The 24,585-nt window shown below is 44.7% G+C and overlaps 1 protein-coding gene across 5 annotated transcripts in view; it reads right to left on the bottom strand.

Moving 5' to 3' along the window:
• Positions 1 to 8,220: 8,220 nt before the first annotated feature.
• The window catches only part of ATXN1 (ataxin 1), a 378,660-nt gene continuing 362,295 nt past the window's right edge, over positions 8,221 to 24,585 (bottom strand). For all 5 annotated transcript variants that reach the window (XM_046639025.1, XM_046639026.1, XM_046639024.1 and 2 more), the window contains one exon: positions 8,221 to 11,219. In XM_046639025.1, coding sequence (XP_046494981.1) covers positions 10,689 to 11,219 — 531 coding nt within the window. In that variant the 3' untranslated portion in view covers positions 8,221 to 10,688. The remainder of the gene's footprint in view (positions 11,220 to 24,585) is intronic.

Raw genomic sequence — 24,585 nt, 5'->3', positions numbered from 1 at the left:
CTTGTGTGAGTGCTGGCGTTTGCATTTGCAGGAACCAAGTGGTAGGAGCGGCTGGGGGTTTTCTATCTCCTTCCCAGACAGGCTAGTAGTGAGCCACTCTTGGCTCTTAGCCATCAGGGCACCTCAGGAGGGAAGGGGAGGCGAGGCCAGTTAGAGTAACTGGCATCCTCTCTCTCCAGCTTTCAGTTGCTGGAAAAGAACAAAAGCAATTGGCTGGACAGATGAAGAATTGTTTTCCCACAGATCCGCACAAGGTTGTGGTGACATGTTTTTACCGTCTTTGTTACAGGTGCCTTTTGGGAACAGGTCATCTGTCACTGCCAGTTTGGTGTTCCTTCTGGGAGGCTGTCCCTGTCCTTGTCCTGGTTTTTCATTTAGTTTTGCTTTCCTCTGTCTCTACCCCTTCCCTTCCCAGTCCCAATTTGTCAGGGCTGGCCTCTCAAAGAGATTACACATTATTTTGAAATTCCATGGGATGTTTTATTGAAAGGTTATCCACCAGAAAATTAGCAGGCAGTGTCCTACTGAAAAAAAAAAAAACACCTTGACCAGTGACTTCCTAAAAGGCATGGGTTTAAACTATGAGTTAGAACCGTTCCCTTGTCTTTGCAATTAATGCTTTCAAGGAAGGACCAGATGGTACTACTGTATAATGGTCAATCCATCACTTCACTGACTGGTAACAATATTTTCTTGAAGAAAGGACCCACGGCCTTGGCAGGATCCTACAGCAGTCCACTATGACACTTATTTAAATAGTGAACACAGATCAATTATTGATGCCTGGCCACTTCTTTTGGAGCCTCACTTGAGTAATAGGACTGGGAAGTGTATGCAGACCAGGATGTTTACAGTCAGGCGGCACTTAATGACGGGGATACATTCTGAGAAATGTGTCGTTAGGCAATTGCATCATTATGCGAACATCACAGAGTGACTTACACAAACCAGGATGGTATAGCCACTACACACCTAGGCTGTATGGTACTAATCTTATGGGACCACCATCCTACATATGGTCTGTTGTTGACTGAAATGTCATTTTGCGGCACATGACTGTATTTATTTCTAAACAAAGCTAAAGAAGCAGATACAGGAGTAAATTTTCTTTGAAAAGGCAAGTGGTGTCCCTGGAGTAGAGAAGGGCCACATGGTCCTCCTGTATGAAAGTGAATTAATTGCCTGATGTCCATGGTGACTGACATCATATGAAGAATCCAACCAAACCATCACACTGGGAAATCACAGGTTCATTTTCAGTCTTATAAGAACACATTTAAAGGTCCAGAAACTAACTCTGTTGTAATACTTTTCCCCCTAAAGCCATTAAGAATAATTCTTGTAGAAACACGAGTGGCTACACTTTTGAGATATGAGGGTCAAGAGGATGTGTAATGTTAAGATGTGGCATTTGCTGAAGGACCCACTTTTTCTGTCTCTCCATGTGAGGGGTGAGCCCCATGCTGTTCCTGTGGAAGATGGGTTTTACACTCAAGCCCTTAAGTTTGTTAGTGTTTTTTTTGAGGAACATTAGCCCTGAGCTAACATCTGCACCCAAACCTCCTCCTTTTGCTGAGGAAGACTGGCCCTGAGCTAACATCCATGCCCATCTTCCTCTACTTTATATGTGGGACGCCTGCCACAGCATGGCTTGATGAGCAATGTATAGGTCCACACCCAGGATCCGAACTGGTGAACCCCGGCTGCCCCAGCGGAACGTGCAAACTTGCGCTGCTGGGCCGGTCCCATTAGGTTTGTTAGTTTTAAGAGGTTCCTTATTGCAAAATGAGGGCAAGAGGTGAAGGAAAGAAGGACCTAAAGAAATCCATTAAAAATGTACAGCAGTAGTGAGGGAACTTTGGGATGGTGCCCTTCTCCGTCCTTCTACTTTGGCTGGCGGGTCACCAGTGTCCCCTTTCCCAGATTGGGCTCCTGTGCGCCACCCAGAGTGGTCAGGGAAGGGGATACCCGTCAGCTCACTCTAGCACTGCACGGGGCAGTCCTCCCTGCCGTGATGGCTGCCCGCTTTATCCATCTTGTGTAAACACTTCACTGACTACCTCTTTGTTTCCGTGAACCAAAGGCTGGTGCATCCAGTTTTTAGGGAAGGGAAAACTGAGTTACCGTAAAAGCCAAAAGCTCGTCAGGATCATTTTCAAGCAGAGGCTTCACCCAGTGCAGCCCTTCTAAGGCTCCATTTCATGCCTTTCCTTTGCTAATTCATCTCTGCCTCTGATAGCAGCGGGCCTGGGGAGCCTGCCCCGGAGCGCCCTGAGACCAGGTATCACACAGGATGCCGGGATGAAAGCACAGACCTGCGGCTGACCCACAGGCCCTGCTGTGCAGGAGTTGGTGGCTGGGGACGGGAGAGTGCCAATGAACCAGACGCCACTCACCTTGGGGCTGAAATGGTTTCAAGCTCTGCCCCACTGCAGCATGTGAAGCAAAGGTTTTTTCCCTAATCAGTCTGACCATTTGCGGTCTCACATCCACTGGACCCCAGACTTGTCAGAACCATTATTACCTCATACTGAAACAAAACAGGAAGGAGGCAGTTCCGATTGCTTCCCCAGACCTACCCCCAGCATGCGGCATGTCCGCCCAGATTGCTCTGGAGATCGGAGGAGGCGGCAGCCTGGGGCAGCCCTTGTTGTGGCTCCAAGGCTCACCTAATTGCTGCTGGTTTAGTGCACATTCTTTCACACTGACACTGACGATGCGTCAGGACCTCGACTCAAGTCCTGAGAGGAGAGTCCTAGTGAGATGTCCCCAAACACCTGACCAGGGAGACAGTAAAAGGAAAGGAGTTCCCCAGCCCTTCCTGGGCTAGGTGAAAACTCTGAGTTCAGCACCAGAGTTCTCTTCTGCCTCTGCAGACCTTCAGGCTGGAAGGATTTGGTAGTCACGTAGGCAGATGGGGGCAGGAGAGGTCACCCAAAAGGCACGGTTCTTGAATTACTTTCTGGGGCAGCTGCTAAGCCACATCTTTCTGAGACTGGGCACAGTGCAGACCTGTGGTGCAGTATTCTTGCGACAAATGGGCCCCTCTGCCCCCTGGGAGACCCTCGCTCCTTGAGTTGCAACAGGCATGAACTACAGGAAATGTGAACTTTGCACCTTCAGACTACTAGCCAGTTCACAGCAAAACTGTACACATCGTAGTGATGCTCCATGAGCCCTGAAGCTGCCAAGCACTGTCTAGAAACAAATATCTCTTGTAAACAGTGGTGTTCCGATAAGAGAAAGAAACATGAACCGAACCAGCCAAGACATCAGATGTGGAAATGTGCCTTTTTGCTCAGAACCGCACCTCAAGCACAACCAAGCCTCCCTCTGCCAAAAAAAATAATTTGGTAGTAAAAGCAATGCCAGATGTCACTCCACCACAAACCTACGCACTGACCGCAGTGGGGGTAAGAAGGAAGAATTGTCACCATCTTCTCAGCCTCCTCTTTGTTCGAGGACCTGACACAAGGCAAGGACACATTTTGCAATTGGCACTGTTATTTTTATTAGTACGAGTATACTGAAACAATAAACTTGTACTGGTATACAGACAATTTATTTAAAACAATTTTGTTCAAATTTTGAATCAAACATTGTTTTATTATAATAATGAAATAATTTCTACCTAGAAAACCTGCAAGCACCATCAAAGAAAGGGACCATAAAATTCAATAAACAGACTCGAGTGTATCCTACAAATAGACACACCACGATTAGAAAATAGAATATGAATTCTTCCTTTTTTTTTTAATATTTGTTTTAAAAAAGCTAGTGCAAGTACAATATTTTACACTGGAATTACAGAGAGTATGCACGCATATGGAAAAAAGTTCTCCTGTCACAATAAAAGCTCTTAACTATGTATGCACTTAAAATTTTCTTTTCAATAAGGTGCAAAATATCATTCCTTCCCTAGTTCTCCTCTGTACTGGTCATGTCAGTCTGATTGATAGTGCCCTCAAAGTTCTGGTGTCTCTTTTCCCTTGGCTGGTGGGAGGCATAAAATTGCAAGTTTGGCGGGTAACAATCTGATATTAAAACATCCAATGGTACGAATCTCAGAGATGGCTCGGAGGCCAGGATCCAGTGGCTAGCTGTCTTAACGAAGGCCACCACGAATACTGGCCGGGCTCTAGTGAAACCTCCTTTTCAGCTGACGCTAATTTGGGTTTCCAAGTGAGCAGTAATGGCTGGGGAGGAAGAAATCTCCCCACAAGGGCAGTAGTCACAGAACCAAGTGCACAGGTATCAAGTTGAATGTTCACTGACTGAAAGAATTTACCCCACTCCTGGGTCTCGTGTAAGACCCCGAGGAAACCTACGCACCCAGCTTCTTAGTGACTGCTCTTTAAAGACCACAGCCCTCAGCTAATGTCACCTCAGACTCGATATTCTGGAGGACAGTATGTTATCTGGGCAAGAATGACTGTAAACAACGCTTCCAATGGAGGCCTTCAGACTGGCCATGGAAAAGGAGACAGGCTCATTGGCCGTCCAGACAGCAAAAGAGAAAGAAAACTTGGGTGAAGTCTCCAATTGTCTGCCCTGGAAGACTTGAGTCCTTTCAGATAAGAAAAGTTATGGAAATTCCTAAGAGACTGTTATTGGATAGATACTACCTATTGGCCAAATGCACTTAATTTTAATACAGCCGAACCATCTGTACGCAAATCAAGAGGACATGAAAAACCAAGCCACTGTTCCCTCCCGCCGTTGCACAGGTGAATGTCAGCCACCAGAAACACTGCATTTAATCGTAAGGGAGGGGCTGAGATTCTGAATTTAAGAGTTGTTGGGGCTCCGCCGAATATCCCCACAGCTGTCCAGTTTCCGCTGGCTGGCTTGATTTTTGGACAGAATGTGACTCTTCTGAGGAGTTAGTCCACATTTATTTTGGCCTCTTACTATCAAAGAAAAAAATCAAAATCAAACTAAAACGAGGCATTTGAATTGAAATTCACGTTTTATGCCCCCCCCCCATTTAAATGAGGTGTGGGGGGAAAGAAGGCTGAACTTTTTTTTTTTTTTTTTTTTTGTCCTCATAATGAGTCCCGTTTTACTGGTAGCTAGGATCCCATGTTACAAACACTTCTTGTTCAGGATTATATTCTTTGGGTTTATTGGAACAGGAAGTGTTGAAAATGTCAGACGTCATCTCTGAAGAAAAAGGAATTGCAATGGCTTAAGAGTTTAAACTAAGAAGGGAGCTCAGAGAAGTACTTTCAGCATAGGAATGAAGAGTATTCTCAAATTGCAGGATACAGGTGCCCTCCCTCAGAAGAGCGCTGTATGTAACACAAAGGTAAAGGAAGCCTGGGCACAGTTAAAGAGCCCCTTACGTACTAATTCTTCCAGGCCATAACCATACAAATCTGATCATTTAGACATGACAAATTTCTATATACAAAAAAACATGTAACTTTCAAACTTTATGCGTTTTGTTTTTTACAAACAAGTTATGAAACTCATTGTTTCAACAGATCCATGTCTTTCAAACACTGAATGAATCATTTCGACATTCATTTTTCTTTTGTGCAATTTTTTAAAACATTACCTGTACTCCTCAAAGTGAGTGCTTCAAAATTTTTTTTTTCTTCAGTTTCTCAAATTAGGTGTACATTAAAAAGGAAAAAAAAAAAAATATTCCCACAAGATAGAGTGCTACAGGAAAAGATCCTATCAGTAAGGTAACATATTTGAAGCGAGGTCATCTATGTCAAAGAAATCTCAGTTCCGGAGTAGAGGTGTGCAAATTGTTTGGAGTTTCCCTATTAACAGAAACACAACACGGTCCGTGGAAAAGAGAGGAAACCGACCCAACACAAGAGCATATGCATGTGCTTTATAAAAAAGTATATTCTCTGTATATTTATTTATTTATTACTTGATGTGTTCTTAAATTCTCTACTTCAGAAATTCTGGGTTGAAAGTACAAAAGTGGAGGCAAAGGCCTCCACTCCACTTTAAAAAATAAAAAGCATAACTCCCTTTCCTTTCACATCACCACCGAAGAAGCTGGATTGGGCCACGGAGACGGCCGGCCCTTTTTTTCACCTGGAATCGTCGCGGGTGACTAGGAAGTGGGAAGTGCAAAGGGTTTTAGGAGAGAACACAGACCACAGTTTGTTGAGCTGCTTGTGGTTCACGAAACAGGAACCGTGACAACCAACACAGCTCAAAAAGCCTGGCCTTCTGTCCCGAGAGCTCCGCTTCTTCACCCATATCTGAAATAGCATGGCATTAGTGTCTTCAAAAGCATTGGAGATTTTTCTATGAAAGAAATAGGTTTTTCCTTAGTAGTCACAGATGTTAAAGGGTATTGTCAATTGTTTCCTTAAAAAACAAACAAACAAACAAATTTCCCAAAGCTACAACAACAAAAATAAATTTTGGCAACGTATTTCAGTAAAGATCAAACTATGTGCAAAGAGTGGATTTTAGGATGACTAGGAGCCACTGTTCGTCACGAACACGCAGCATTATATTGCAATCTATGCAGGATCGAAGGAGTAATCCACACGATGCAGGAAATCCAAACATTCCTGGAAGTTGTACAACCCTACTCCACAGCAAAGTGCTGCTTCTGGACACATCAGTGTACCACACACACGCCAGCCCCGTCCCTGAGTAAGAGGTGTGGAAGGTTCCGCAGAGTTCCTTGGAGGGGAGAAGGGGGATGCTGCCACTTCCTGGTGGGGGAGAAAACCCAACACACTCACCTCACAGAAAACATATAGGGTCACAATTCAGAGTTTAGAAACGGGATCGACACCAGCAACGAAGAAAATCAAATCATCCCAAACCAAACTGGGTGGGTTGGAGAAAACAAAAAAATTGACCGACATAGAAAATTATCCTGAAAGTCCAAATGAAAATGCAAATCCGATTTCCACTTTCAAAGATTTGAGGTAAGTGGCATCCATCTCTGTATCCCCCCACCCCTCAGTGTGGCCCACACAAACTGAAATAATTCTTAAGTTAAACATTCTAAGGAACAGTCATTTTATATATTTAGAAATCCCTATAAAGAGAGGTTCTTGTTTGTTGGTTTCTTATTATTATGTTTTTTCTTTTCGCCCTGACTAATTTCTTGGTGATTGTGTTCCATTGTAAACGCAAAAGGCCTGCTGTTATTAGTTTAAAACTGGAAAACAGGAAAGAAAGAAAAACTAAAGACAGCTGTCAGTAAATATTGCAAGGTGGACATAGTACAGAGGCACGTGGCTGGTCCTCGTGAGCTGCACGGCACCGAAGAATTTCTATGCCTGTCATTGTTATGTTTGCTACACAGGAGCGGTGACAAAGGCTGCTCTGGGAGCCTCGGGGTTCGCCAATGTCTGCAAACAAGGGCGGTTCCCTGTCCTCTGGATGTTCCTCCTATTGGAAGAAGAGAAAGCTGCCACAACGGAGCGGTGACCGCTTTTCGCAGGCGGCGCCCCTACACGGCCACAAGACGGCACGCTCAGAGCACATGCACACATCAGGCCACACTTCCTGCCCAGGCTCAGGGGCACGGCTCAAGTCTCAAGGACACAGACCTGAGGAGGGGCCTGCCTGCTCGAGGAAAAGACCGTGGACCATAGGTTGATCCTGGATCTTGCTCCAGAGTGCGCCTTAGCAATGACTGCCTCCTTCCCCTCCGCACTCCACATTCACTATTCCTCACGGTGACAGGTGACAGGGGGAACCGCACCTCTTCCCCTAGATCTCCTTTGCTTGCTCTTTCTGCAGCAGCGACAGATACCTGGGGCTCCTGCAGGCTCCCCGCCCCAGCACTCAGCATCCATGGCAGCGGAACTCGCAGCCCGAAGCAGCTCGTCCCTTTCTGGCTCCTTCCCTCCAGCCCTTCTCTGGCCAGACCAGGGAAGGTGGACCAAACAAGGAAAAAGCCAAAAGGGTCTGAGCTTTAACTAGAGCACACTGATCAGACTCTATTGGCATGGAAAGTATTGCACATGCTAAAAAAGCGAGGGAATGAAATGGACAATGTTTAGAGAGAACCAATTATCTTATAATTCCTATACCTGAAACAGAAGCACAAAAATTATGATGATGTTCCTATTGCTCCAAACCATGTATGTTTTCTCATTTTAGTGTTGGTTTTGTGGATCCAGTTAGTTGAATACTCGAAGTAAGCCAAACGGTGGTGTGTGGTTTGAGTCCACGTGAGTTGCTGTAAAGAGTGGTACTAATGAGGACAAAGTCTGTATGGCAGCCCCGTATTCCTCTTACCATCAAAGGTTACCAGACAAAAAGAAAAACAAAACCTAGTAATTGCAAGTGCCCTGAGCAGAATATATGGAAGATTAAGCAAGTTCTCTGAACAGAAACGCTTAAAAAAATACAGCATTGAATAAGCAGGATGACTGCAAGAAGGGGCCCACCCAGCTCTCTGCTAGTGCGCTGGGAGGGTAAAGAAATCTGAAGACAGTCACAGACTGGTTCTAGCTCTTCTAAGTCTCGTCATATGTTTTTGGTACACCCCAGAAAATGGCTTATAAAAATCATGAGTTCTGGTGAAAACTAAAAATGAAAGAATACTAGATAGCCAAACTGTGGGTTGACGTCAGATTTTTTTTTTTTTAATTTGCGAATGGGAGAAGTACTATTTTCAATGGTAAAAAAAAAAAAAAAATCAGAGAAATATTTGTTCAGATTAGTTGCAGCCATTCCAAGTAAGAACATTTAAAAACTTCTCCCTACTTATAAAGCTTTCTTTTAAAAGCACTTTAAGATGCACACTGAAAACCCACAAACAATTTCAGATGTCTGGGAATGAAAGGTTTAAACTATGAAATACCCTTCTGGGTTTGTACCAAACCTTAAATCTTGATTTGATTTCAGATGGAAAAAGAAAAAAAGTCATTTGGAAAATAACATTAATAACAACAACAATAAAGTAATTGTTTTTTAAAAAAACTTGCTCACATATATAAATGTCTTTATGGAAAACTCTCTCAATGAATCTGAAGAAAATTCTCAGAGTTGTCCTGCTAAGACCTGGTTTTTGTGACAGATGTGGTAGAAAGACCAAAATGAATTCTGAAAGGAACATAACCTTATAAAATGGCCTAGAGTTTAGGCAAGTTAGAAAGTAATTTTGCTACATTTATTTATGCTCGTTCAGTCCCCCAAACCTTTCCCACAATGTTATTGGATAAAAACTGCAGGACTATCACACAAATTATAAACTCAACATGTGCAAATCGCAAGGTTCTTTAAAAGTTCATCTTAAAAAGAAAAACACTGGACAAAAATGAGTATTCTTTTTTCCATCCCTTTTCTCTCAGTTTCTCTGCCAGCTCTGCATATGCCTTTAATCCTTTGTCAGACATCAAAGTGAAAAGTGCCCCCTGTCAGGCTGTACTTGGTGTCATTCATTGTCACATACTAGTTCATAATTCACATTCATCCCTTTAAACCACATTGAAACTTTCAATATCTTGCTCGTGAGAAACTCTGCAGAGCTGAAATGTAGTTACAGTGTTGAAAAAAAGAAAGCAACTTAGTTTTCTGTTTTTCTTCCCAAAGAGTTTAAAGTGAGATACAGTACTTGTTGAATGATAGACCAAGATGCTTGGTAATAAAGTGTGAACAGCATTTTAAGTGTTTAGAGATAGTAATATATATGCTCATCTTCAAAATCTAATTCCTCACGTCACACTGGAATCTGAAAAAAGTGGCACCCGAATTGTCCATAGTCATGAGCTAGAAACAGTACTAGAGTTAAAAGACAAAAGATTTGCAAACCCAATGCGAAGAGCTTCCGCGGCTCTCTCTGAAGGGCAGTTTGTGTCTATCTCTTGGGAGCGAAGTCAACCTGATTAGTTTTCCTAACACTGCACAGAAACCAGAGTGGGTGCTCACTCTCCCCTACCGCGGCCGCCCATCACCTCCACGTGGGGCGATGCCAGCAGGGGCTGCCCCGCCCACCACGACACCCTGGAGACATCACTGCACTAGTTAAGCAGAAACGAAATCCCACGTGTGGCAGTTGCTGTTTTAAAAAAAATATCAGTGCAGTCAGGCCCCATAGGGGGAAATATATATCTATGTGATTAAAAGTTGCTTTTATTGTAAAATATGTTGGAAAAAAATGTTTTTTACACGGTTAGCTTTCCATCTGCCGTCGGATGCCTCTCTAGGATGCCCTGAAGCTGGGTTCCTGGTGTTTCTTTTGCACGTGTCCATGAGGACATTCCTCTGGACCTCCAATCCCGTGCTGAGAGCAAGAGAGTGAGACAGAGGGAGGCAGAGAGAGAGAGAGACCCACACTCACTGCGGCATCCGTGCCCCCCACGCACGCACACATGCACGCACGCACGCACGCATCCCCTGCAGTGCGCTTCCCGCAGAACTTCCCCGTGAAACCAGCGGAAGTCAGCGCCCAGTGGATGCTTCTGTGCTGCTAGAAAAGGCAGGCGCTTGAAGCCACATTCATTTCTACCAGGATGCCCGGAGCCTGGACTGGCCCTGCCCCGGCCCCCCGTCACTGACAGACCCACGTGGAAAAAGCATATGCACCAGTCTCCTGGCAACCCAGCTGTAACTCTAATGACAAGGTTATAACAGAAACCTAAAGTAAGAGGATAACATGTAAATACTGTGTTATTTAGCCTACAGTACAGTAATCTGGATACAAATGGTAAGGGAGAGCCAACTTTCTTTTCCCCACACTGCCTCTACTTGCCTACATTAGACCGGCCTTCAATGCAAATCTTAACCTCCTGAGGAATCAGAGAAGGCTTAGGAAGAGTCAAAGGTGGCTCATCTTCTGACTTCTCCAGTTTGCGGGTCTCCGGCGCCGACCACCTCCTCTTCCTCGTTGCTGCGGGCTTGCTGGGTTCTATTTTGGTGAGCAAGGGCGCTGCAGGCAATCCTATTTTTTCCGGAAACTTCAGTTCGCCGTTCTCGGAGAGCATCTGGGCACTTCCCTGATTGATTCCGTTTTCCTGCTCGGCATACCTGTGTCTACTGCCCGCGAGGCCGTCGGTCTTTGCGTGCTTCAGCAGGACGCTGGCAGGATCCACGGGCTGGCCCTTTTTAACAGAGCCGTTCTTCAGGTTCTTGAGGGTAAGCGAGATGCAGACGTCCCCGACGGAGAGTTTGGAACACGGCAAATCAAAGAGCTGGCTGGTTCTCTCCGGACAGCAGGATGACCAGCCCTGTCCAAACACAAAAAAAGGGTACTCTACCAAAACTTCCACGCTGACCTGTGGGAAGAGTGAGAGGGAGAGAGAGGAAAGAGGAAGGAAACAAATGAAGACATTTTATTCTTGTTGTATTTCACACACACACAAGCACACGTACGTATATAAGCTGAGTGGAAAAAAATAAGACTTAGTTCCACAGACCTTCCGCACCAACACACACACACGAGGCTCTTAATTTTCTGCTGTACCTGTACTCTCCATATACAGATGTTGGGTAGAAGCCAGTAAAAGCCCAATCAGTATTCAAAATATCATTTTACTGAGTATCAGCTCTCCAGCTGGTCTCTGTTAAAACAAGTCAATCGACCCCAAAGGATGATGGAACATCTATTTAATGTTCAGCACTGAGTTAGGCTCTGCGGGGGACTCAAGTCGAAGATACGGTCTTGTGCTTTATTAGCTCACTGGACAAATACGATTCTCACATATGACAGAGCTAAAGATGGATCAGAGCTGGACTGTATGTAAGCTCCACGAGGCATGCACTAGGTGTTTATTAAAAGGGCACCTGGCACGTCATTGACGCTTACTAAACATTTGTTGGATAAATGAATGTATCCTTTAGGAATTTAGAGGCAGCAGAATCAGTGAAGGCTAGAGTAAGCAGGGAGGGTCTTCCCAGGACCCTGAAGGATGGGCAGGACTTGGAGAGGTTTGAGGGGGGGACACTGCTGGGGAGAGGGTAAAATGGACTGAGGGAGCTCAAGTACTTGGCCCACCTACAAGGCCAAGCACCAGGCCCTCAAATCAGTCTCTGCTTTGTTTGAAAAACAAATATTGAAGGCAGGGGAAGCCCAGTATCCTTTCAATACGCTGCCATTTTCTCTATGCTGCTATGTGCCATGCATTGTGCTAAGGAAATAAATGGAAAAAGACAGTCCTGGTCCCAGAGGAGTTCACACTCAAGTGGGCAAAAGAGGCACGTGAACAGTAACTTCCAATCAATGTGATGAGTGGAGTTATAAATTTGCGCAGTATTAAGTTGCTGGAGGGCAGAGGAAAGGCATGGTCCAGTTTGGAGAAGAAGTGAGTTAGGACGTCTTCTTGGATGAGATGTACTGTGCTGAGATTTTTTTTAAAAAAAGGGCGTGGAGTAGAGGTGTGGTTACAAGGAAAAGAAATTCCTGGAAGTAGGGCTTATATGAACAAAGGCAAGGAGACAGTGTGTATGTGTAGGAATTTGTAAACTGTCCAGTAAAAGTCTTTCTATTGCCATTAAATTAGGTTGAAATGCACTTGAGGTTTTAACAGTTGAAATTTCATAGGAATTTAATTTCTTCAACTTTATGCTATATAAAAAAAGAAAAAGAGGACAATGAAGTAGTTGTAAAAAGTCAATTTTCAATGGCTCTTCTAGAAGTAGCAGACTAGGTAATTTGGAACCCTCCTGCTGAGGACAACTAAACACTCTGAACAAAAAAGAAACAAAAACTCTGGACAAAACGTAAAAAAAATATTTTGTACGGCACTAGACAGAAATTAAGATAGTAGAAAATCAGTGGCCCAGGATTAGGAAAGGGTGATGGTGTTTGGGGCTATTTCCTCCAAGGGCATGTGCCATTCCAAGAGCGGTTGTGAAACCAGGTGGGCTTTTGGTAATCTCAGGAGCATGGGGTGGGGGTGAGCAGAGAACAGAGTTTGGGGTACACCAAGGGAGGATGCGCTCTGACAAACTGCACTCTTTTGGGCTGTAACCCCAAAGCACTGTACTCTCGAAGTAAAGTGAACCAGAAGCAGACAGGCCCTCGCAAGGTCTGAAGCTCAGATTTTAATCACCTTAGTCCTTAAAATCAGATTAAGGTCTTGAATTATTTCCACAATTTTTCAAATAAATGACATTCAATTTAAAAAAGACATTCAATTAAAAAAGGGGGAGCAGGTCCATGAGCAGATCAGACGACATGAATAAAAACCAGGAGAAACAACAGATAATAGAAACAGACCACAAGGGGCTTCTGATACACAGTCATCAGATTAGACTTTAAAGTGACTATGTTTAGAATATTTCAGGAGATTCAAAACAAGTGTGAGGATTTTGGTAGAGAATTAGAACATATTTTTAAAAGATCCAGGGAAATTTTAGAATGAAAAAATAAAATACATCCACTAAAATCAAGAATGCAATGGATTTTCCAACAGAATAAACGTGGTTGAAGAGAGAATTAGTGAACTGGATTCTTTTATTAGAGCTTTAGAAGAAACTATACAGAATGAAACAGAGACAAAAAGATGGCTACTACTGAAGAGAGGGTAAGAGACATAAAAGACACTTTGAGAAGATCTAACAGACATGTAAGTTAAACCCTACAAGGAGAGAGAGAGATGACAGGGCAGAAGTAATACTTGAGGAGATAATGGCTAAGAATTTTCTGAAACTGGTAAGACTCAGACACCACAGATTCAAGAAGGCCTAACCCCCAAGCAGGAAAAATTAAAAGAAATTCTGACCTCAGCAAGTCATCACTGCTGTAAACCAAAGACAGGAAAAAATTCTTAAAAGCCTCCAGCCCAAAAGATACATCCAAATAAGCAATAATTAAACTCACAGTTGACTTCTCAATAAAAATAATGGGAGCCAGAAGACAGTGAAATATCTTTAAAATACTAACGAAAAAGAACTGCCAACCAAGAATTCCATATCGAGCAAAAAGATCCTTCAAGAATGAAGGCAAAATAGACATTTTTCAGACAAACATTAATTAAAAGAATTCACCACCAACAGATCTGCACTAAAGAAAATACTGAAGAGTATTCTTTAGTTAGAGAAAAAATGAATCTAGATGGAAGTCTGGAGATGCAGGAAGGAATGAAGAGCAATGAAAATGGTAAGTGGTGGGTAAATCAAAGTAACGTTGACTGGGGGCAGCCCGGTGGTGTAGTGGTTAAGTTTGTGTGCTCTGCTTTGGCAGCTGTGGGTTCACAGGTCTGGATCCCAGGTGTAGACCTCGCACAGCTCGTCAAGCCATGCTGTGGCAGCATCCCACATAAAATAGAGGAGGACTGGCACAGATGTTAGCTCAGGGCCAGTCTTCCTCACACACACACAAAATATATATTGACCGTATACAATAATAGTAAAAATGTTCTGTTGAATTTTATGTACACAAACATGTACACAAACACATAAGTAATTAAAATACTCTCCAGAACTTAAAAAGTAGTAAATTTCCATGTAATTTCCATGGATTGTGACTTTTCTATTTAACCCACTTTATCTTTCTTATTTACTTATTTTTTATTTTTCCTTCTCCCCAAAGCCCCCCCAGTACATAGTTGTATATTTTAGCTGTGGGTCCTTCTAGCTGTGGCATGTGGGACGCTGCCTCAGCATGGCCTGATGAGTGGTGCTAGGTCCACGCCCAGGATCCGAACTGGCAAAACCCTGGGCTGCTGAAGTGGAGCATGTGAACTTAACCATGTGACCAGGGGGCCGGCCCCTATCTTTTTTGATAATTAAGATTGATCTAGTTCTAAACACACTTCTTGAATGATAAACTTTATTTTCTCCATAGAAGACATGTTTTTAGAAGTAAAAACCAGAGTGAATTCATTGGAAGCCTATTACTATAGTGTGTGTGTGAGCACACACCCATATATATGTGCATATTATCTGTGGAAAATTTCACCGTGCTGGGCTATTTTAACAATGTAAAGAGAGCTAATTTTTTTTTTTTTTGGTGAGGAAGATTGGCCCTGAGCTAACATCTGTTGCCAATCTTCCTCCTTTCCCACGCACCCCCCAAAGCGCCAGCACATAGTTGTATATCCTAGTTGTAAGTCATTCTACTTCTTCTAGTGGGATGCTGCCACAGCATGGGTTGACAAGCTGTGTGGAGGTCTGTGCCCAGGATCTGAAGTGGTGAACCCTGGGCCGCCAAAGTGGAGCATGTGAACTTAACGACTTGGCCATGGGGCTGGCCCCATGAAAGCTACAATTTTTTGAGTGCCTACTATCTGTCAAACATGCAGGTAGAAACTTTACAAAAAGCTTTTGCTTAATGCTCACAATATACTAGTGAAAACAGTATTGTTGTTCCAGTTTTACAAATAAGGAACTATAGTCTCAGAGAGATTAAATCACTTGCTAACATCATAGCTATAAAATGATGGATTTGGGGTTTAATCCCAGTCTCTTTGGCCCCGAAACCCATCTTCTTTTTCCTGTGCTCCTGATCTCTGACCCTGTGAACAAAGATATTCTAATACCACCAAAAGAGATACACTTACCGCTCCCTCTACCCCGACAGCGGAGAGTGTTACTTGACATGAAAAGGATCCAATGGCATGAGCTCAGGGATTGTTTCATGGTACAGAAAATCGCAAAATACTGTCAGCCTTACATCTACTCATACAATTCTAGTCTCCCTCTACAAGCGTGTGATGAGGCTGATATTCAGTTACAGAACTACATTTATACCACACAGACATGTATATTTGCATATACATACGTACAAATATACTTACAAGTTACAGTATCAGATGGGGATGCCCACTGAGTTCCAAGTGGAAGGACCAACCTGGAGCTGGCTCTGTAAATCCTCCCCCAAACCTCTCAGAACCATTAATTAACATCATACGCTGAGCGGAAGGTACAAATCTTAGCTCAAGTGGGGATTGTTTAGCTGTATTTCCAAGTCATGAAAACAAAGTTCTCAAGTGTAAATATCCCGTCAGACCTTCTACCAGACTCGCTGCTTGTCCCTGCCTAACACCAGTCAGAGGTAATGAGATGTTCCTAATACTTCAAATCCTATTTGCAAACACAGTGGTCTCCTTTGGCTTTGCACGTTCCTAGATGATCCGCTTCTCTGGGGAGTCTGTCTCCTTGCTGGCAGACAGCCCAACACCTACCGATGGACGGGTTCTTGGTGTGTGAGCCATATCATACACACTCCTCAGGGCAGCCAATATTCCGCGTTCTGAAAAGAACATCTACTGCATCCTCACAGGCAAATCTATCTGAAGACTTTCACGCTTACCAAGTGTCTGAAGACTCACTAAGAAGGAATGTCCTCGAGGCCCTTAGAACAGGTGACATTATTGATTATTCAAAAGCTATGACGTAGATACATATGTTTCCCATTACATACACCATGATGTTTTTGGGCATTTTGAAAGCCCTTCATTACTCTCTCATCTCAAAACCCCAAAGACAAGTCTTAGAATGAAATGCTGTGGGGTGGTCTATAGCTTGGACAACCCACCTAAAAATTCATGAAAGAAAAGTGACGAGGGGAGAGAAGGGTATTTGAGATGTGTAGGAAAAAGAGTTGATGACAATGGAATTTATTTTAACCTGGATACGTTCGGGAAAATCTACCACTTCGAAGGCTTGCTTTTTGTCCCTTCCTCCTAAATTCTGGCTTCGTCTCCTCCCAAAGGAGCTCTGCCACTCTGCGAAAAGATGCCACACCACACATCCTCAGCTGGGTCTACGCAAATTAGGAGCCCAGATTATTCAGATAATCTCATCGTTGTAAGCAGCAGACTAGAGCACAGGCCAAACAATCTTTTTCTCCTCCCTGTTCATCCTCGATAATATTTATCCTCATTAATATTTTTCTCCTCCCTAATTATGTAGCCTGCATTAACCAGATAATGCGATTTTCTTTTGGTCTGCATATATGTGAACTAAAGTAAGTTTTTTCCCTTTCTATGGAGAAAGTTAAACTCTCATCGCACACATCTCAAGTAAGCACACTAAAGTATTCATAACAAGTCTATTTTTATTTCATAATCAGGTTTGTCAGAAGGATATAGACATTCTTAAAGGTTAACTGATCACCAACAGTTAATGAAGAAATCATACCGAGGGACTTTTTTTAGTGATAACATCTATGGTTAGGTCTGTCTGCTTGCAATTCCCTTAGAGAGGAACATTATCTACCTCAAAATATGCTGTCAGTGCCAACAGGTACTGTCTTGCACATGAAACAGAGACGGTGGGTTTTTGTGACACGAATTTACTTTAAACCAGAACAATGAATCTGTGAATTCCTTGAACTTGAGACCATGTGGGTCTTCCCTGTGGTGCTGACAGCTTCAAAATATTGATCAAGTGTTCACACTCCCGGTTTTACAGTTTTGACAAAGTTCAATACACAACACTGAGTACCTGTTGAGTGTTAGAAACCTTAGAAAAGCACCTATTTTCTAAGACCCATCTCTTACCCTCAGTGGGGAGACAGGACATGCATGCAAAACAAGTAACTCTGCAATGGCGTGTCTGGATCCTAGCAACCGTGTCATCTGATCATGTCCACTTGGATATCGATTGGCAACTCAAACTTAACATGTCCAAAGTAGACCTCCCGCTATGGGTCTGTCCACCGGCGCCTTCTGTCTTCTTCCCCACTCCATGAAGGGCAGCCCCATTCTTCCAGTGGTTCAGGTCAAGGGCCTGGGAGTCATGCCTTACTCGGCTTTTTCTCTCAGACCACACACATCCAAACTACAGGCAAAGCCTATTGGTTCTCTCTTCCAAGTATATCTAGAATGAGACCATTTCTCACTGCCTCCATCGCCACTGTGCCGGCAAGCCAGCTTCTCACTGGATTTTGAAAAAGCCTCATGAAGACGTGGTCTGTAACCCACCCCCTACTCACTGTACCGTAGTGACACTGATCTTGCTGGTCCTTTAACTCCAAAGACACTCGTGCCTCAGGGTCTGTGCATCTGCTCTTCCCTCCATTTGGAGTCCTTTGTGGTCCCCATTCCCCGCCTCAGAGAGAGCCTCCCTGACCACTCTATTAACATAACGGCCCTGCATCCCTAGTTCCCCTCTCCTCTCTAGGCTGCTTTATTTGTTCCCATAGCACTTACTATCTTTTGATGCATAATGTTTTTACCTACTTACATACTTGTCTGTTTCACCTCTTCCCCCAAATTCCCACAAGACTGAATGCTCCTTGAGGGCTGAGATAGTGTCTGTTTTGCTTATTGTTCTGTCTCCAGAATGCAGAATACATCCTAGCATGTAAGAGGTGCTCAGGAAAAATCTGAAAGAACTCGTTGCCTGTTTGCCTTTCATAGGGAAACACTGCAATAGCACAACCGGCCAGCAGAGGGCAGTGTTTAGACACTGCAGAGGCTGCGCCTGTCCTGTTTCACCAGCGGGGACTAACCTGGGCTTGGAGTCCTTCCTGGGGAGAGGAGCAGAGCCTTCCCGGGTCTGGCTCACCCCCTAACAGGCAGCTTTCCGGGTTGAGCCATAGCTGCCTCCCTCAGGGCTCCTGTCAGACGCTGAGCTCATTGTGATTTCATTGAATCATACTCCTGTTACTTTCTCTCCACTCTTGAGGCTCCTTTCTGCTCTTTCAGCTGTGCTAATAATCATTAATTCATTTTATGATCTTGTCGGGGTTCAAACGATCTCTGATTAAACCCCAATGAAAATATATTCATGGGGGCAGTACCGTATAAAACCAAAACATGTTACATAACTCCTGGCAGCTCAACATAGCCCAGTTTTTCATCCCATAAATACATCTTTTTCCAGACACTTGAAGCAGTCTGTAGAATGAAATGCGAGCACGAATAGCCTTTGTCCTCATGTCAGCTTGAGGCCCTCTGTCTTTCTTTTCTGGATGCCTGGTAGCCAGTACCTCTCCTTTTTAGGGGCGGACCACCTCCCATCCTCCCCCACCCTTTCCCATCCTCCTGCTGCTGCTGTGGGCACACCCATCTGCTCACCACTGCTCCTGTGAGCAATGTGCCTCCCCCCTCCCTGTCTCCAGGCCCCCATACCAACTCCTCCAAAATGATCAGCTCCACCTTCCACTCAGGATGGAGGAAACAAGACAGGGAGGCAACACAACCTCACTTCTGGGCTGATAATTATTTACTCAGTGTCGCCTTCCTGGTCTAGCTAATGATGGGCTTTTAAGATCATTCTTAGCTCTTCTGTGTGTAAGTTCAATAAAACTCCTTTAACTACTTAGTGAATAACTACTGTATCTAAACACTGCGTGCATATCCACATATTTATGCTGTTTGGTTGTATATTTCAATCTTAGATTGGTGCTATGTCTATATACACACATATGTACATATCACCAAAAACAAGATATAAAGAAAACAAAACGTCTGTTGTTTAAATTTGTCTCCCTTTCCCTTCACAAGAATCCCTGTCTTCACAAATGTGAAGGGCATCTGTTTTCCAAAACATTTTCGCTTGATACTATCCCACATGTACAAATTCTGCCTGTACCCGGGAGCAAGGACTTCTCTTAGAAGCTGGGTTTCAGTGAACATGTCTTGTTTTCAGTGAAATTATGAAATTGGCAACTGCTAACATCGTTTGCAAGTGAAACTCTTGATCCTGTGTTACCTGTAGAGAAAGCCAGTCTGTCTTCCTGGAAGGCCAGTTTGCAGGACTACATTCTCGGGAGGAAGAAAATCAGGAAATCCTGGAGAAATGATTGAGGGCTAAGCAGGAGACCCGTTTATTTCAATGTTTAAAAATCATTAATAGGGGCTGGCCCCGTGGCCGAGTGGTTAAGTTCACGCGCTCCGCTGCAGGCAGCCCAGAGTTTCGTTGGTTCGAATCCTGGGCGCGGACATGGCACTGCTCATCAAACCACGCTGAGGCGGCATCCCACATGCCACAACTAGAATGACCCACAACGAAGAATATACAGCTATGTACTGGGGGGCTTTGGGGAGAAAAAGGAAAAAAATAAAATCTTTAAAAAAAAATCATTAATAAAAACAGTCACAACTCTTCAGTCGAGTGTAAGACTATCTGCGAGTGGTCTATTTAAAACACTGAATCACGTTAACACTAAGCCTGACTCAGTCTTTGGTGGAAGCATTTCGGGGTTGTTCCGTAAACCCACACCCTAGCGCAGAGACGCCTCCAAACACAAATGCCAAACGGCGAGTCGGGTCCTTGTCACACGTGGCGGCACGGCTCCCAGAGCCTCCGTGGTGGGGAGGCCCCGTTAGGACTCTGCTCAACAAGTGACATGGCAGCTCTCAGGCCACAGATCCGACACCACCCACCCTTCTCCCTTGGGGTCTTAAAGGTGTGCCTTAAAGAACAACAGCATACTATTCGGTGCTAAAAAGAAATGAGCTATCAAACCACAGAACGGCATGAAGGAAGCTTAAATGCATTTTGCCAAGTGAAAAAAGCCAGGCTGAAACGGCTGTAGGAGTGCAGCTCTATGACATTCTGGAAAAGGCAGAACTATAGAAACGCAAAAAGATCAGTGGTTCCCTGAGCTTCGGGGCAGGGGTGGGAGTTGGGAGCACGAACAGGTGAAACATAAAGGATTTTTAAGGTGAAACTACTCCGTATGATAGCGTAATGCTGGGTATGTGACATTACAGATTTGTCTAAACCCAGAACGAAGAGTAAACCTCAGTGTAAACTATGGACCTTGGTTAATAACAATGTATCAATATCGGCTCATGGGTTGTGAGCCAATGCATTACACAAATGCAAGATCTTCATAATAGGGGAAACTGTGGGTGTCTGAGAACTCTCTGTACACCCTGATCGATTTTTTGTAAACCTAAGCTACTTGCAACAATAAAGTCTATTAATTAAAAAAAAAGCTACAAACAACAACGCTCTGAGAGCATCTCCTTCTGTAATACATGTGAGACCACCTAGTTGGGGACACTTAGATCACACAGAGCCTAAAGGAGAGCATTCTTCTTTCTCTTTGTGGAGGGGCACACAGACATGCACACACAAATGTGGCTGGATGCCGCAGCTCTGCTGGAGCCTTTCCGGCATTAGATCTGAGAGGAGGATTATTGCCAGTGAGGGGACCAGAGGCCCAGCGCTGGGCTGTGCACACAGGGCAGCCACTCTCTGCTTTTTGATGCATTAGGATTCACTTCCACCAAGCCCCACATGTGAAATGTTGGCAAGTCAGTCTGCCTTGGCTGCTAGGGGACCGTACAGGCTTATGTGCTGCTTGCATGAGGGCTCTGGCTATTTTTAGGCACCAGCTAATCCATTAAATGCATAATGCTGCCACTGATGACTCACAGAACACAGCAGTCAAATTAAAAAATAGTGGAATGAAAGAAAAGCCATCGGCAGACGTGCAGTAAGCACAGCATTAGAGCACGCTGCACGAGCGTGCGTGCGGGTGTGCACACACACAGGCACAAGCACCAGGGCAGTCGGGAGCAGAAAATGGCACTGAATATTAAACAGCCACCAAGGAGGTAAAGGGAAGCAGTCACCTGGGGAGGACCTGGGAAGCGACAGACAGCTCTGATAACATACGGAGCTCGGCAGTCAGGAAAGAAGCAAAGAAAAGTGTTACCCCAGAGGAATTTACAAATAAAATTTACTACAATTCTACTGAGCAAATTTTGTATACTCTTCAGAAAAGTTGAGCCTGGGGAGCATGAGACAGAGGGATAGGAAGACTCCTCACAGACAGAACATTGTTGCCAGATGGAAGACAAAGATTCCGCAGGCGGGGCCATCCTGGGCAGGGGTTCTCCCAGTGGGCAGGTTGCTAAGATCCCGTCTGCAGAAGAGAGGCGCGGGAGCCCATTTCTACATTGGTCCTCTTGCTGATGGGGAGGGCTGGACCACCAATCCACCTCTCCAGTCCAGCTCACGCTCAGAAAAACATGGTTTAGCATGAAGTCATGTAGCCTTCCTGATAGAAACAGCAGTATGGGTGCCCCTGCGCCATTCAGAGGAACATGCTACACGAATACAGGCAGGGTAGAAATGGCTTATGGCGCTCACTGGAAAAGTTCAGCCTTCTTTCTAGACTTTTCTAGATTGTCCCTCTCCTTCCATAAATTCTTTTTAGAGCATGAGGCCATTTATTTCTTTTTCAGAAGCTAACCTTTTCTCAGGGCCAAAGTCACCGAAGTGGAAGCTGGGAAGGAAAGCTAATGTTGTCAAGGGCCTACTATGTGCTATGTATTGTGTGGTTCCTTTGAATACATTTTCTTTAATTCTTACAGAAACCCTCATTGTTCCCACTGTGTAAGCAGAACGGCAAGCTTAGACATAATTTGCATGATAAATTACTTGTGCAGTCATTCGTAAATCATTTGCACCAGGTCCCAGTGCCATGGAGGGGTGGAGAACAGATTCAGACTTAGGTCTTTGGGGCTCCAGATCTCACATATTCCTACTGGTTAACCTGCTTCCCACCCAAGCAGACCATGCCCCATCCTCTTATTGAGGTGCACTGGCTCCCATGTTGAGGCTATGGTCTGGGGATCCCTTTGGGGATTCACCACAGACTTACAGACTCAAACTTGGAGAATTTTACGTGGACTATATTTGGCAGTGAGGCCCAAGGGAAGCAATTCTGCAGTCTGTTGGGGCTCTCAACCAGAGTCACGAAGCCTGAGAGGCCCGCATGACTCCTACCTGGGGTGGAAGGTGCTACCTGTCTTTCACCAGAAGAGCAGGAGACCGCAGAGTGGCCACAAAGAGGCTTCGTGTGGTGCAAACAGTGGAAACAGACAGTGCCTGGAATTCCTCTTTTGCCCTCTCCCAGCACCGCGGTGGGGAAGTGGGATGCAAAGATGCTCTGCCTGTGCAGAGAAATACTCAGCAAAGCCACGGGGACAAATAGGTGAATGCATTTTTCTCCTACAATGCCTCGTCTGGAGCGTCAGCCAAGACAACACTGGAGGCGTCTTTCCACAATAATAATTAGGAATTCGGCCCCTTAAAATAATCTTATCAAAATGAAAAGCCCCTTGGGTTCTATACAGGAAGGCTTTAGTACCTACCACATCTATGTGCCCATTATTAGCATGAGGTCAGTGAAGGTTCTCTGTACTGCCCCCCTTTGGTTTTGGTTAGCGGATGCTAGTAAATTTCACAAGGGGTGTTCTGCAAGTCACCAAAGCAAAAGCAAAAGGATTACAAAAAGGGAGGGCCCAAGATATCATCTTGTATCAGGAATCATCTGCCTGTTTTAGAGACGAGAGAAACTGCAGCTCCGAGAGTAAAATGACCAGTCTCGTGGCAGAGCAGAACCTGGGCTCATGGGTTCCCCCTTCCACACTGCACTGTGTTCTCCAGGGATGCCCATGGAGGGTTTTATGAGGTCAAGCATGCCCATGGTTCTCCTTCCACGTAGGATATATGCCCAGGGTCACAAAGCCATCTGTGGCGTAGAAAATGGTCCCTTCGTCCACCATTTCCCCAATCAAATTTGTGATTTGTCTAATTCAGTTAAACAATTTGCACATCTCTAAATCCCCCAGTCGGTGCCAGTGTTCGTGATTTCTAACCAGAGGAGCAGACGTGGCCTGAGTCTTCAGGCCAGGTGAGGAAACTCCTCAGAGCGACGCTGATGAGGGAGGGAAGCGCTCGGCCCCTGGAACATAATTAAATCTAGCTCTTAGTTCTCTCTCTCCCTTCCCTTCTCCCCCTCACACTTTCTCTCTGATTCTCTCCTGATTCTGATCCTGTCACTTGCGGCAAACACAGCTGGTGATGCATTTTAGCTGTGATGATGTCAGCCCGTTTCTGATAGGCTTCTCGGTCAAGTGACAAATCATTGGTTGTGTCGGGACCTTGCACTTTGTCTCTGCAGCTTGAAACTCGAGCCACCTCTTTTAGCAGATCACAGCCCCCCTGGCCTCTCTCTGCAGAAGCCCTGCTCCGCAGGCAGCCCCACCACACCGGGTGCCCTGACAGACCCGCGAACAGGCCATGACAAATCTTCTACCTTCTAATTTGCACCTTGGCTGTCGGCAAAGAGGCTAGTGGTGTGGCTGCGGGAAGGAAATGAGACTTCACGTGCAAGCTGATTTCTCTATCATTTAAGCATCCATTCTGCAAAGTGCCAAGCAGGGAAACTCACAGAGATGCTTCCTCTCTAAGAACTGCCAGGTCAACCTGAAACCTAGAGGCTGCCAGGGCCTTCGAGATGCAGCTGCAGCTGGAGCTGCTCTTGATCCTCAGGTTGAAAGAGCTGCTGGTAAGGAACCAGTGGCATTTTGAAATAACTCCTCCTTCCACGCCTACCTGTGTTCACAATAACGCTTTAAGGATTAAAAGTACCATGAAAACAGCATCTGCTTTTTGATCTTGTTTATCGTCCATGCTTCACCTGGGGTCCATTAAAAGACACCTTTGCTAAGGGCAAGTCATTTTCCTTCTATGAGTCCCCACCCCTGATCCATGTAGGAAGCTGGGAGTCAGCAGCAACTACGGATGTATAGTCAGTTCTAAATGATGATGCCATTTAAAAAGAATTCTGATTTTTGCAAAATTTTCTGTTTCGTAATAAGAACTTTGAGAAATCTTTCTTGGGCCTTGCCAAAGACTGTAAGCCCACAGTGACATCTCACCAGAAAAAAGAAAAGTCTTAAGGGGTAAAAAGGCTCTTGGCAATGCAGGCCCCCTGACCTTGTG

Source organism: Equus quagga, chromosome 15, assembly GCF_021613505.1.
Source record: "Equus quagga isolate Etosha38 chromosome 15, UCLA_HA_Equagga_1.0, whole genome shotgun sequence".
NCBI lineage: Eukaryota > Metazoa > Chordata > Mammalia > Perissodactyla > Equidae > Equus > Equus quagga.
Note: the sequence above shows the minus strand (reverse complement) of the source record. Positions and strands in the feature narration are given on the sequence as shown.